At 40.8% G+C, this 14,614-nt stretch overlaps 1 protein-coding gene across 1 annotated transcript in view; it reads left to right on the top strand.

The window, feature by feature from the left end:
- The window catches only part of LOC128579583 (leucine-rich repeat-containing protein 37A2-like), a 33,799-nt gene extending 19,569 nt beyond the window's left edge, over positions 1 to 14,230 (top strand). Inside the window, 9 exon segments of the mRNA XM_053581589.1 lie at positions 322 to 396; positions 4,720 to 4,838; positions 6,678 to 8,467; positions 9,060 to 9,164; positions 11,868 to 11,926; positions 12,011 to 12,052; positions 13,058 to 13,259; positions 13,341 to 13,483; positions 14,140 to 14,230. Coding sequence (XP_053437564.1) covers positions 322 to 396; positions 4,720 to 4,838; positions 6,678 to 8,467; positions 9,060 to 9,164; positions 11,868 to 11,926; positions 12,011 to 12,052; positions 13,058 to 13,259; positions 13,341 to 13,483; positions 14,140 to 14,230 — 2,626 coding nt within the window.
- The last annotated feature ends 384 nt before the right edge of the window (positions 14,231 to 14,614 follow it).

Genomic DNA, 14,614 nt, shown 5'->3' with positions numbered 1-14,614 from the left:
GCAAAAAAAAAAAACACCTCCCCCCTAAAAAAAAAAAAAAGAAGTAATCCTGAGAGGTGAATCCAATAAGAAAATGGGAAGATAAATGTTAAAAAGTGTATACATTCCATTATTCGATGTCATTAATTTGATGCTGCAAATGAAGATAATTACATTTCTTCAGTAAAAGCTCTGTAATCATCTTCTATGACAAACTCTTGAGCTGGCTTGTTTTATATAGAAACAAAAATTGAAGTGCTGACATGTCCTTGAAATATGTTTTTAAGTACAGAATTTTTCTATTGGGGTTAATATTTTGACTCTTCGGACTTTCTCCTTCAGAGACATGGGAACAACACAAGCCCCACTTACAACAGTCGAGAACATCCTCATGACAACTCTTGAGTTGGAAAAACTGTAAGTTATTTTTTTCTTAGCTTTATTTTCACTTAGTACGTTTTTTAGGTTTATATTTTCTTAAGTCAGTTTTTGTGAGGTATAATTTTTATGCAGTAAAATTCACTCTTTTTAGGTGCACCAACCAATGAATTTTCACAAATGTATAATTATGTAACCACCATCACATTCCCCAAATAGAATGTTTCTGGTGCCCTAAAAAAAGCCTCTCATGTTCCTCTGCAGTCGGTCCCCTCCTCCCACCATCAGCCCCTGGCAACCACAATCTGATTTACATCCCCATACTTTTGCCTTTTCCCGACTGTCTTAGAAATGAAATCAGATGTAGTATGTAACCTTTTGTGTGAAGCTTCTTTCACTTAGCATAATTGTTTTGATATTATATTACTATTCTTGTTGTATCTGTCAGTGCAGTTAGTTCTCTCCTCATTCACAGCTTCAACCAAGCACAGATGGTAAATATTTGGTGTGGGCTGGGCGGGTGGGGGAGAGAATAAACTATAAAAAATAATATGTGTTAAAATACAGTATAGCAACAATGTACATGACCTTTACACTGTATTACATAATATTCTAAGAGTAATCTAGAGATGATTTCAAGTATACTAGAGATTATATGCAAATATTATAGCATTCACAGATTTTGGTATCTGCAGAGTCCTGGAACCAGTTCCCCACAGATAGCAAGGGACAGTGTCGTATGGCTATATCAGCTTATCCTTTCACCAATTTATGAACAGTTGGGTTGTTTTCATTTTTTTGGCAATTATGAAAACTGCTAAGAACACTCATACTCATGTCTTTGTGTGAACATACGTTTTCATTTCTTTCAGGTAAGTACCTAGGGTGGGACTACTGTATCACATCCTAAGTACATATTTAACTTTTTAAGAAACTGCTAACTTCTTTCCTAAAGCGGCTGTACTATTTTGTATTCCCACCAGCAATGTGAAAGTTGCAGTTGCTACAGGTATTCAGCGGATCCTTATTTCAGTTTTCTTGAAAAATCTACTAGTAGATGTATAGTGGAATCTCATTGTGGTTTTAATTTGCATTTCTGTAATAGTTAATGCTGTTGAATATCTATTCATGTGTAAATATCTTCTGTACTGAATTATCTGTTCAAATCCGATCCTGTAGTTTAATTGATATTTATCTTCTTGTTCAGTTTTAAGAGTACTTTTTATACTCTAGATACAAGTCTTTCAGGTATGTGTTTAGTAACTATCTTTTCTCTTTTCTCAGGTTGTGGTTTGTCTTTTCATTCTTTTTAAATTTTATGTATGTGTGTATGTATGTATGTATGTATTTATTTATTTTTTGAGACAGGAGTCTCACACTGTCACCCTGGGTTGATTGCCATGGTGTTATAAATCATAGCAACCTCAAACTCCTGGGCTCAAAACCAGAAAACTGAAATATAAGGATCTGCTGATTCTCTTGCCTCAGCCTCCCAAGTAGCTTTGTACCCACCACCATACCCACCTACTTTTTCCACTTTTAGTAAAGACGGGATCTTGCTCTTGCCCAAGCTGGTTTTAAACTCCTGAGCTCAAGCGATCCACTCACCTTGTCCGCCCAGAGTGCTAGGATTACAGGCGTGAGCCACTGTGCCTGGCCTGTCTTTTCATGCTGTTAAAAGTATTTGAGCCCAGGTTTTGTAATTTGTAATTTGAGGTTACAGCACAGGTTTTGTAATTTGTAATTTGAGGTTACCGCAAGCTATAAAGATGCCACCACACACTAGCCTGTGTGAGTGAGACCCTGTCTCAAAAAGAAAAATAAAGGAAGAAAAGGAAAGAAAACCGTAGGTGTTGTTTAGTTTCCAAATATTTGGCGATTTTTCAGATCTTTCTGTTGGTTTCTAATTTAATTTCATTATGATCAGAGAACACATATTGAATGACTTGAATTCTTTTGAATTTATTCAAATTTGTTTTATGGCCCAGAATATTGTTGCATAGCTCATTGATGCTCTATTCATGTTTTATTTTGTTTCTCCTTGTGTTTCATTTTGGGAAGTTTTAAGTTTTTGAAATAACGATTTTAATGTCCTTGCCTGCTCATTCTATCCATGTAGGTTCTGAGTTGGTTCTTATTGATTGCTTTGTTTCTTTACTATGGGTCATATTTTCTTGCTTCTTTTCATGTTTGGTAATTTTCTATTGGATCTTGGTACGTGTTGCCCCATGGATCATGAGATTGTCCTATCTAGCTTATGCTAACAGGCAGTCTTCCTAATCTTGAGCAACATCTAATTATTTTCTGATACTTTTGGGTGGTTCTTTTCCTAGCCTCAAGTAGTTTCCTCATACACGTGCACCAATCAGTACTTTGCTGAACACTCAAGAGCTCCCTCTGTGTGTCTCCTGAGTTCATGTTCTGTGTGCCTCTTTTCTCTCTAGTACTCTGCTTTGAGACTTCTAGCCACCTTGGTTTTCCCAGACTCTCAGCTCCATTTCCTTAATCGAAGAGTCCACCAGTTTCCTTTCCTAGCACCATGACCTGGAAACTCTCTCAAAGAAGTAAGCTAGGGCAGCCACGGGGCTCACTTCATTTATTTCACATCTTACAGAGATCACTGTCCTTCATTGCCTGATGTCCAGTGTCTTTAAAACTGTTGTTTTGTTTCTTTTATCTGGTATTTTGGTTGTTTCTGGCCAGGGGTGCAATGTCCCTGTTATTACATCTTGGCCAGAATCTAATAATAATCTTTAAATCTGTTTTGTTTTGATCCAGGATCCAATCAGAGATCAGGCATTGCTCGTTATGTCTCTGTTTCCTTTAGTCTAAAACATTTGTCTAATTTTTCTTGGTCTTTCATGCATTGAAGAGTCTAACAGGGTTGTTTTGTAAATTCTCCCACAATCCGGATTTGTCTATTTCCTCATGATTAGATTCAGGTAAAACATTTTGAGGAAGCATACTATTAATAAATAGACGATGTGTTCTTCCTACCTCATGACTTCAGATGGCCCATAATGCTAAGTTTGATCACTTGATTACAAAGTAATATCTTCTAGAGCTCTCCATTATGAAGTTATTTTTTCCATTGTTAATTAATATGTGTAAATACATTTGATCTTAGACAAAAGTCCAAGAAGAAACAATAATAAGTATAAATAATCTCCGGGGTGATGCTTTGAGATCAGTGAAAATCCTGCTTTCAAAACATGTTTTTACCCAACTGTGCATCAGTGAGGCAAGAGAATCGCTTAAGCCCAGAAGTTGGAGGTTGCTGTGATCTGTGATGCCATGGCACTCTACCCAGGGCGACAGCTTGAGGCTCTGTCTTAAAAAACAAACAAACCAACCAACTGTGTATCAGTGATAATCACTATCCAAATCCATTATTATTGTGTTTGCAAAATGACACTTTTCTAATTATATCATTCCTTCTACATAGCTGGCATTATTCTATTAATATTAAAGAAGAGCTGGCCCTCTTTCCCTTTTGTGAATTCATGGATTCTTCTTCTGTGAATTCATGGATTCTTCTTTATAGTAATTATGTTGTACCTGATTATCATCATTATTATTTTGAAGGCTGAAATTGTCCACATTTGGCCAATGTAATCTTCATTATTCTTCAACCCTATAAAGTGGTTTAAACTAAGCTATCATTTATGCCCACAGTAATTTCTAATATTTACCGCTCCCAACAGTAATTGAGAAAGGAATTCTAGAAGTTTGGGGCCTCCAGACTCTTCTTAGAATTCTGCCTCCTGTGTCCTCTCAACCCAAAGTGAGACAGATTTTCTTCTTCTGTCTTCTATGGGAGAAGATAATTTCTGAATGAAACTACAAATCAGTGTCACCCAATTCTAATTCCTTTTTTAAAAATTTATTATTTTAAGAGATGAGGTCTTGCTATCTTGCCTAGGCTGGTCTCAAAGTTCTGGCCTCAAGCAATCCTCCCACCTTACTCTCCTGAGTGGCTGCAACCACAATGCCCAGCTAATTAAAAAAAAAAATTTGTAGGGGCAGGGTCTTGCTATGTTGCCCAGGCTGGTCTCAAACCCTAGCACCAAGCAATCCTCCTGCTTTAGCCTCCCCTGTAGCTGGAATTACAGGTGAAAGCTACCATACCTGGCACCTCTAATCTCTATCACATTTACTCTAGGCATACCATAACCACTGCCATGTTCACCCATCTCTCTGTCTCCTTTCCTTTGGGCTTTCTGGTTCCTACCCAACAACTGACCAGGCCATATGCCTCAAGAACTCTTTTTGCCTAGCCCTGCTGTAGTTTCAACCTCCCTCTTCTACCAACTGAAGTCATCCCTTTACCATTAATTTAATTCTCTGCGTTTCCATTTATAGGATCTTACCTAGCCATATGGCCTGCTGCCTCTGCCAATTTAAAAATAATATTGAGGTTGTCTGCAAGACAGTGAAGCTACATTGTGATGCATGTATAGGAAACAGCACAGAAGATTGTTGTGAGTTTAAATTGCTTAATGATAAATTGTTTTAATTTTTATTTTGTTTTTTAAGTTTTTAATTTGAGAATTTTTAAGCTAATGATGAAATTGCTTTATTCTCGTTTATTCGTTCAGAGTTAAACTCCCTGTATTTCTGAACTACTCCCTGGCTGAAAGTCAGGTTCTCAATTATTATTACATAATTTAATAATGTAACTGTTCCACATCCATAAAGGACAGAGAGGAAGGAACGGAAGGGGGAGAGTATAACATTAGCGGCCACATACTCTGTACTGTGTCTCTGCTTGGTGTTTTGCCCCCCACCAATAACTTGTCTCTACAGCTCCTCAAAGTTTGTAACTGGTTTTATATCCATTACGTCTCAAGAGCTCTTTGCCTTACAGGACAGGTATAGATCGGGTTTTGGTTCGTTTATTTTTACAAAGAGTATAAGTGATATTTGGAGCCTGAGAGTTTCCAGTTGCATGAGCAGAAATTGCTACCTGGCCCTTCTAAAGAAACAGAGGGCTTTTCCATTCTTAGACTCTCCAACTCTGAACTTGCTCTAAATCTAAAGCATTTATATCCACAGAACAAACACTCGGGTGCTTTTTTAAGTGTTTTTCTCATATTACGTTTATTAGCACTAACTTCATCAAAATGTGACTGCTTTCATGTCCAGACAATTTGAATACAGATCTCTACCCGTGATACTAAAGTTGCGTACTTTCCAAAACAATTTTTCACATATTATATTATATTGTATTCATCTCTTCTCCCCTGAAAGTAGGCAGAACAAACATTTTTAATCTTGTTTTACAGATGAGGAAAAACAAGATCAGAGGCGTTAAGTGCTATAGCCTATTCTCAGGCCTTCTATCCCCAAATTTGGGTTCTCCATAGCCCATGTTCCTCATTTCTCATGATGCTTACCTACTCCTCTGACCTTTAACCACTACCACAGAAACTTTTAATTCTGGACAGGAACCCAGCTACACGATGGTACACTTGTTTTTCATGCAGTTAGGAGCTTTGGATGGTTCCACAAGTAAAGCTGGGAATTATAGACATGAAACGAAAGCAAAGTGGGCATCTGACAAAAGTTCTTTTTCCTTTCTGCATTTTAGGAAGTCAAGTAATGTTTATCTAAAATTGTTGTTACTCCTTAGATTCATTGAACATGCCACATAAGCATGTAATCTGGAAATTAAAAACCTCTTAACCTCCATCCCAGATCCCAGCCCAAATTGAGGAAAGAACCAGAATCTACCTAGTGTTTTTTCTGTGCAGAACCTCCTATTATCCGGGCTAGGATACATGAGAGCAGGGGCCAAGAAGAGGAACTGGTGGGGAGATGACAAGGCCATGTCCAGATAAGGACGTCTTAGCAATAGGATTGGGGCCTCCACATTAGCATCTCTTCTCTTGGTCCCCTTAGGGAACTGTCTTTCATCAGAGTCATCTACAAGCATGCCCCCTCTGCATCTGAGGCAGGACAGTCTGGGCTGCAGAAGGGCTGGTTCAGCCAGGAGCAGGGAGCAAGGGTCTCCCATCTTGGGCATTTACTGAGTGCTGGGCAAGTGGATTTGAGGGACCAGTGGAATAACCCCAAGTAGAGTAACTGTATGTCACATTATGGAATGTTCTGAGTAGGTAGCCACTTTTCCCAAAGATATTTTTCTCCTTTTATTATTCCATTGTATAGGTTTAAACTGGGGTTTCTTTTTTTCCTCTCTAAGTGGCACTCTTCTGTTTGCTGACTCCTAATTTCTTTGACTGGGTTATATGGCTGTGGATTGGCAAAAAGCTATGCCATCAGCCTTCCATCGTCAAAAGCAGTCTCTTCTTTTTTGACAGTTGAAGAAGCAAGTGTAGGAAATGCGGAGGGAGCGCTCATGAAGGTATTACAGGCTCGGAAGAAGCACACGAGCACCGAGCTGACCATTGAGCCAGAGGTATCCGCAAATAAAAATGGCGTCGGCTTGTCAGGCTTCACGAGTGACCAGATGGACTTCAATGATGAAAGCGATGTCATTAGTGCACTTAATTACATATTGCCTTATTTCTCAGAGGGAAATCTAGAAGATGTAGAATCAACATTATTACCATTCATTAAACTGCTTTTCTCAAATGTGCAGGAAGGAGAGAAGCCCCTAAGTCATATGAAAAACAATACAAAGGCTCAGCCTCTTGAACCTGGAGCCAGCAATTCAGCTTACAAAAATAAACTGAGGAAGCTCTATTTCCTGGAAAATTTGTTAGATGCAGAAATTCAAGAAAAAATCGATGAGGTTAAAAAGAAAGAAAAATCTGCCATGCTTATGCAGTCTGGCCTTTTAGGTCCCAAACTTAAACGCCAAATCTTTCCCAAAAAAGTGGCAACTGCTGAATCACAGGAAAATAGCCTGACAGAGAGTGAGAGTGGAGACAGGGGGCTGAAGAAAGTGACGCTATTCCTCAAAGGGCCCAAGCTCCTACGGAGAAAGCTCTTACAGGAGGCAAGAATCAAGAGGAAACAGGGTACCTGGCCGACAGCGAAGAAAGTGGCCGAAGAAAGAACGCTTGGGAAACCAATCCCGAGTGAAATGACACAGTTTGACGTGGTGCAGAGGCCTCGGAAGTTTGTGGGAAGCTCCTTCCACACCGAGCCTTCCTTCACGCAGACGCACAAGGCTGCGGTCTCTTCTTTCTTCAAACAGTATATTGGCATGCCTTCTACTTCTGCCACCTCAAAATCCCTACCTGAGGTTAAAAAACAATCAAAAGACATGAGCGACACCATTTTTGTTTTAGAAGATGCAAATGCTAGAGTTAAAAGTATGGAAGCTGGTAAACCAATTGTACATTCTAGAAGAAAATACCGCTTTCATAAACCTCATTCCCATGTGGCCCACAGAACACCTGCGGCCAAACTAAGTGAAAAGTTTAGAAAAGAAACAGTGTTCCATGGACAGATGCCTGTAAAGCGGCCTCCATTCTCTGCAGTAAGGAGCCTTATAAATTCCCCGTCACATGGGGTTTTTCCACCTTCAGAAGAGCTGAGTCCTCAGGAGAATCCTTTTCCAGAATCACTTGCTCCTTCAGAATCTGTTACAGAAATCACTACTGTATCCCCTCTAGGAAATGGTATTGAAGAAAACAGTTTTATGGAAAACACTGCTATACCTGAAGAAACTATCTCTGAAAGTACAAATGATAAGAATCCTTCCACTATAGATTCCACTGGGACTGCGTTCTTAATACCGACTGTTAAACAAATCAATGAAACTCTGTGGGAATACCACAACACGGGCACTGACTTACCCAACATGGAAAAAAGCTTCACTTACCCATTGCTCGCGTCCCCGGGTGATCAATTTGAAATGCAGCTAAACCAGCAGCTCCGATCCCTCATCCCCAACAACGACGTGAGAAGGCTCATTTCTCACGTTATCTGGACTTTGAAAATGGACTGCTCTGAGACCCATGTGCAACTGGCCTGTGCCAAGCTCATCTCTAGAACAGGTCTCCTGATGAAGCTTCTGAGTGAGCAGCAAGAAGTAAAAGTATCCAAGGCAGAATGGGATACAGATCAGTGGAAGACTGAGAACTACATCAACGAGAGCACAGAAGCCCAGGCTGAACAGAAAGAGCAGGAGTCAAGTGAGGTAAGGATGACTACGGGAACATGAGACCTGGACTTTTCCATCAGTTCAGGGGTGTCCAGCCTACAGCCTGTGGGCCGCATGATGATTTTGTGAGGACTTTTTTTTCACTTATATGTGGTGTCAGATATCATGAAAAGTATGCACAGACACCCCCTCCTTTTTTTTTTCTTTTTTTTTGCTAATCAGCTTTCATTAGTATTTGTGTATTTACTCTGCGGCCTAAGACAACTCTTATTCTTCCCATGTGTGGCAGAGGAAAAAAAGGTTGGATACCCTTGGTTTAGAATATACCATGAAAGCATCCATGCAGCAAGGCCCGGGTAGACAAGTCCATATTTTATCTTGGCCATGTAATTTTGGCCATGACAGTGATCTCCCACTTTGCTCATTTAGAGAATGAAGCAGACAGAACACTCAAGATAAAGAAGATGTAGAACAAAATACTTAATAGTAAGATTATGTAACACATTAGATTTGCTTTGTTCTTTAAGAACCTATAAGCTACTTACTTGGGAGGGTGGAGTTTTGAATAGTTAAATCTCATTCTTTCCATCTCTTTGGTGGTTTTTTAATTATTCTTTCCCTTTTGTAGCTCACTAAAGGAGTTCCAGGATATGGCTATAACAACAAACTCATCTTGGCAATATCTGTGACTGTAATAGTGATGATTTTGATTATAATTTTCTGTCTTATTGAGGTAAGGACAATCATTCAGGTTTCTAGAATAACATCCTTGCTAATAGATTCAGTACTCATGAACTGAAAATCAAAGCCACTATCCCACCTACTATTACTTGACATTCCTCTTCAGTCACTACGACTAAGGTATGCATTATTCTTTACTGTAATATATACCAAGGATTTTTTTAAAGTAACCCCTCTCCCAGGAGATCGCTATAGAACTGAAACCAAGATAACAAACCACTAGATTATTTGGAGAAATTAAGTTTAAGAAAGCCAAAGTTGAAGTGATAGGAAAGTTTTTCCAACCCAAAACTGTCAATAATTTTATGTACTCACCAATCACTCTCATTCTACCACTGATTTCTTTCCTTGTTGCTGAAATGACAAGAGATGTATTATCTCCACCCTCACGGAGCTGTCATTACCCTGGGGAGAAAGGACACAGCAAGAGATAGAGGTGTCATCTTATAGATTCATTAGATTCAGGTAGCATCCTCCTTCTCCACTGTGCAAGGCATTGTCTACACAGGTTCAGTTAAAGCACCTCAGCTAAACCTTGCACCTGGCTATTCCAAAGTGTGTCAAATTTACAGTGGCCTGTTCCTGGCGCTTGCCTGTGTTTACCTTTTGTTCAATAGGCCATTTCATAATGGCCTATTACTTTACCCAACATGTAGGTGCTAGCATATTAAAAGAATGGTTTAATAAGCTGACAATCATGATTTTACCCCACCATCCAACCTAATTTACCTTATTTGATTTACTTTTTCTATTGTGGCAACCCTCTGTTCTAGCCAAAGCAGCCCACACCATATCCCAGTCACATCATGCGTATCCCTGCTTTCATCTGTGCCTTTACCCATCCAGAATTCTCTTACTAAACTCTGCCCATGGAAATCCTGTGACTCTGTTCAAATTCAAGTTCGTCTTTCTTTCTGATGCCTTCTCTGAATACTCCAGCCTGCCTGGGCCTAGTCTCTCTGTGAGGTTTGTCACCATTTCTTGGAGGATATGGTGAAGCATTTTCCCTCCCCTGAGAACTTAAAAATGTGGCAAACCATTTTCTTATAGATGCTATCCAAGAAAGAACCCCAAGATCAGGACAGAATGAAGCAGAGGAGAGCTGTGTGGACCAAGTGGCTCCTGGTCTATCAGATGGGAGCAGAACCTGGCTGATATACGGATTAAGTGGCCCTTATCTGGATGCTCAGGATCAGAAGTGTTTCAGATATCAGATTTTTTTTCAAATTTTGGAATATTTGTATTATACTTAACCAGCTGAGCATCCCTAATCTGAACATCTAAAATCCAAAATGCTCCAGTGAGCATTTCCTTTGAGTGTCATGGTGGTGATCAGAAAGTTTCAGATCTTGGAGCATTTTGGATTTCAGGTTTTCAGATTAGGGATAATCAACCTGTTAATACAGGGACTTTGGCATCCTTGGATTTGGGTATGCTAGGCTGAGGGGAGTGGATCCTGGAATGAGTTGCCTGCAGATACCAAGGAAAGAGCCAAAGAACCATTAAACAGGATAGAATTTCTGTCTTCAGACCAGGTGCGATGGCTCATGCTTATAATCCTAAGGATTATAAGGGAGGATTATAATTGCTTGAGCTCAGGAGTTGGAGACCAGCCTGAGTGAAAGCGAGATCTCGTCTCTACTAAAAGAAAAATTAGCCAGGGGTCATGGTGTGCACCTCAAGTTCCAGGTATTCTAGAGCAATGATTTTCAACACGTGTGTCATGGCAGGATCTTAGGTATGCCGTGAAAAACTTTTTAAAGGGCGTTATTAAATTATGTTCAAAAGAAGCTCAAAGCACAGTAAGTATATTCTCTTTTTACTCTTTTATTTGATCACCATAATTTAAGTGTGCTGCCAAAGTTTAACTGTAGGTTCGAGTGTGCTGTGAAAAGGTTGAAAAACACTGCTCTAGAGGCTAAGACAAGAGGATCGGTTGAGCCCAGGAATTTGATGTTGCAATGAGCTATAGTGATGGCACTGTACTCTAGCCAGGGCAACGGAGTGAGACTGTCTCAGAAAAATAATTTATGTCTTCAGAAAATATATCTTTTAGCCAGACATGGTGGTGCATACCTGTAGTTCCAGCTACTAGGAACTAGTAGCTGAGGCAGGAGATGCTGCCTTGAGCATCTGAGATGCTGAGGCAGGAGGCTTACTTGAGCCCAAGAATTTGAGGCTACAGTGAGCTATGATCATACCAGTATACTCTACCCCAGGTGACAGAGTGAAACCCTATCTCTAATAAAAAATTATAGATAGCTGGCTCGGCACCTGTAGCTCAAGCGGCTAGGGCACCAGCCACATACAGGAGAGCTGCGGGGTGGGGGTGGGGGTGGCTGGGAGGGGGTTCGAATCCAGCCCAGGCTCGCCAAGCAACAATGACAACTATAACCAAAAAATAGCCAAGCATTGTGGTGGGCACCTGTAGTCCCAGCTACTTGGGAGGCTGAGGCAAGAGTTTGAGGTTGCCACAAAACTTAAGCCGAAGAGTTTGAGGATGCTGTGAGCTGTGACACCACAGTACTCTACCCAGGTGACACCTTTTGTTTTGTCTCAAAAAAAAAAAAAGGAAAGGAAAGATAGATAAATAGAAGTTATCTCACTGGGTAGGTAAGACTTGAAAGGAATGAATAAAGATTTGGAGATACTGGTCATTATGATGGATAATCATGATTGTTTTCTTCCAAAACAGATTTATTCTCATAGAAGAGCAGCAAGGACAGATGTAGAATCAGGCTCAGTCCCAAGGAGGTAAATACTGGTCTGGCGATTTAAATTAGAATTTTAGAACTAGAGAACTTAGAACTCATCTCTTTCAATCCTTCCGTTTTATAGTGAGGAAACTGCCAGAGGCAGGAAGAATACTTACCTGCCTTAGTGCTTTGCCTGGATCCAGCAAAATTAGCTCCCCAGACAAAGCTGAGTTGGACAGGAGTGGCAAGGACGAATCTGCTGCCACCAGTCCTTCAAGGGAAGGCAGGGGCGGGGGTTGTAGTTGTGCCTGTTCCTTCCGGTGGCGGGCATCGGGCCAGGCCAGAGGCCTTTTTGGAGGCTCTGGGGAAGGGGCAAGGGAGCTAGTCTCCTTCAAGGCTCCTTCAAGAATATATGAATCCTTCCTCTAGAGTGGCAGGAAAACCTACCTTCTCATTCTACTTGCTTTGGGGTCTCCATTCTCTATTTATCCAAACGTCAGAGAATTTTAACTAGAAGAGACCTTAAATAATACTTTGCCTCTTCCTTTTATAATAAGAAAACGGAGACAGAGAAAAGGAAATTACCTTGCTCCATGGTCCCAGTGCTAGTGTCAGAAAGAGGGTGGTCCCTTTCCAGCTGGGGACTTCTCCATTGATTATTCTCTACTTGGGCTGTGAGTCACATTTTATATCACAATTCAATACGCACATGCTGTGTAGACATGAGTAGATGTGGAAACAGTCTGATTTTTTGTCTATTCTGCTCATATTCAAAAAGGATATTTTGTCCTTTAAACTGATTTTACAACTACTGCAGTATGAAATAGCCTGCAGTATGACAATAATTTTTCTAGCTGGACCCAGGCATTTGCTTGACGGGACTCACCTGATAGGATAAAGCTTCTAGGAGAATAGAAGCACTTTATCCTTCACCCACCAGCAAAGGCTATCTGTGGTACTAGGTTTGAAAGGGACTGATGTAAAATGCTTCTGGAGAGTGAAGTACTTCTGGCCTGTGTGTTTGTACACTTTGTTCACTGTACAAGGGAACTTGGCCAATGGGGTAAGTGGGGCTGAAAATCCTCCCTGTACCTCCCACCAAGCCTTGCGCAAAGGTCCCCCCAGTGACATTACGGGGCCCTCTTAAACAGACGTGGAGAGCTTCTGGAAGTCTCTCCATGAAATGATTTTCAGGATTCCAGGTCCATAATGATGTTGCCCACTGTGATTATGGACCGAACCACAGATTTAGTCCCAATAAAACGAGAGGTGTACATCGTGGGAGACCTGGGAAATGGCAGGAATCACTAATTGTCTCGTGTGTGTGTTTTTTCCCAAGGGGCTTTTTTGACTTTCTGCATAGGAGATGCTCATCGCAGAGTGAAAGCCAGGTAAATTTGAGGAAGATTCAGTGCTGTGGCCAGAGAAAACAGGAGAAATGCAGAATTAATACCTGCCTTTCTCTTTTCTAGGAGGGCTTTTTCTGGTTAAGGTGTCCACTTTGGCTTAGGGATATGTACAGACCTCTCAATGCCACACGCAAGAAAAACATGGCCTAGAAGCTTCACGACAAGGAGTCTTCTGATGAGGAAGAGATTTACAAGAGGGATGCAGGGTAAATGACTGGAAACAATTTAAAATCTCATCTACAATGGCCGGGCACGGTGGCTCACGCCTGTAATCCTAGCCCTCTGGGAAGTTGAGGCAGCACGATTGCTTGAGCTCAGAGTTCAAAGCCATGCTGAGCTCTACTAAAAATAGAAAAATTAACCGAGTGTTGTGGCAGGTGCCTGTAGTCCAAGCTATTTGGGAGGCTGAGGCAGAAGAATCATTTGGACCCCATAGTTTGAGGTTACTATGAGCTCACAACATCTAGCCAGGCCAGACTCCATCTCAACAAAAAAATCTTATCTAAAATGAGGGGATAATGAGAAGTTTAATTGCTCCTATTTTTTCTATTTTTTATTTTTATTAAACCATAGCTGTGTACATTAGTATGATCGTGGGGCACCATACACTTGGTTCATAGATCGTTTGACACATTTTCATCACATTAGTTAACATAGCTTTTGTAGCATTTTCTTAGTTATTTTGCTAAGACCTTTACATTCCACATTTACTAGGATTCACATATACCCTTGTAAGATGCACCGCAGGTGTAATCCCATTAATGCCCCTCCCTCCCCTCCCTTTCCCTGTCACATGAAAGCTATAACCCAGTTAATTGCTCCTTTTAAGAGTAAAAGCCTTGCCATTGTCTTCCTATTGCAGGGAGCGCATATCAACAGCAACACCTGTGGATTCGGCTGCTGAAGGTGGTGAAGAAAGTGAGACCGCGCCAGAAGGGGAGGATGAAGAGTGATCCAGCCTGCCTAAGGCCGCCTGCAAACTGTACTTTCTAATGTTGGCATCTCGGCATTGCTTGTAAGATACTTATTATTCACACACAAAAAATGTATACAGTCTATTGTCAATTCCAGCCAGCTGGTAAGAAACTTAAATGTTAATAGTTAAATATTTATACACGCAAAACAAGGGCCAGAGTAAAGAAAAGCAGGACTGAAGCCAGAGACTGTCAAGCTGGCCAACACCTCCACAAGTGGCATTGTGGGCAGAGGACGCACGGGGGCTCCCCCACCTCATTTCCCAGTCTAGTCAGTCTCCGGGAAGCTGAAAATACATCATCCTGGAGAGAGGGAGCCAATTTCCAAATCAAATACAGTTGTTCTGGGGCTCTCTCCCCTTG

This window comes from Nycticebus coucang, unplaced genomic scaffold (assembly GCF_027406575.1).
Source record: "Nycticebus coucang isolate mNycCou1 unplaced genomic scaffold, mNycCou1.pri scaffold_69, whole genome shotgun sequence".
Classification (NCBI taxonomy): domain Eukaryota; kingdom Metazoa; phylum Chordata; class Mammalia; order Primates; family Lorisidae; genus Nycticebus; species Nycticebus coucang.
Note: the sequence above shows the minus strand (reverse complement) of the source record. Positions and strands in the feature narration are given on the sequence as shown.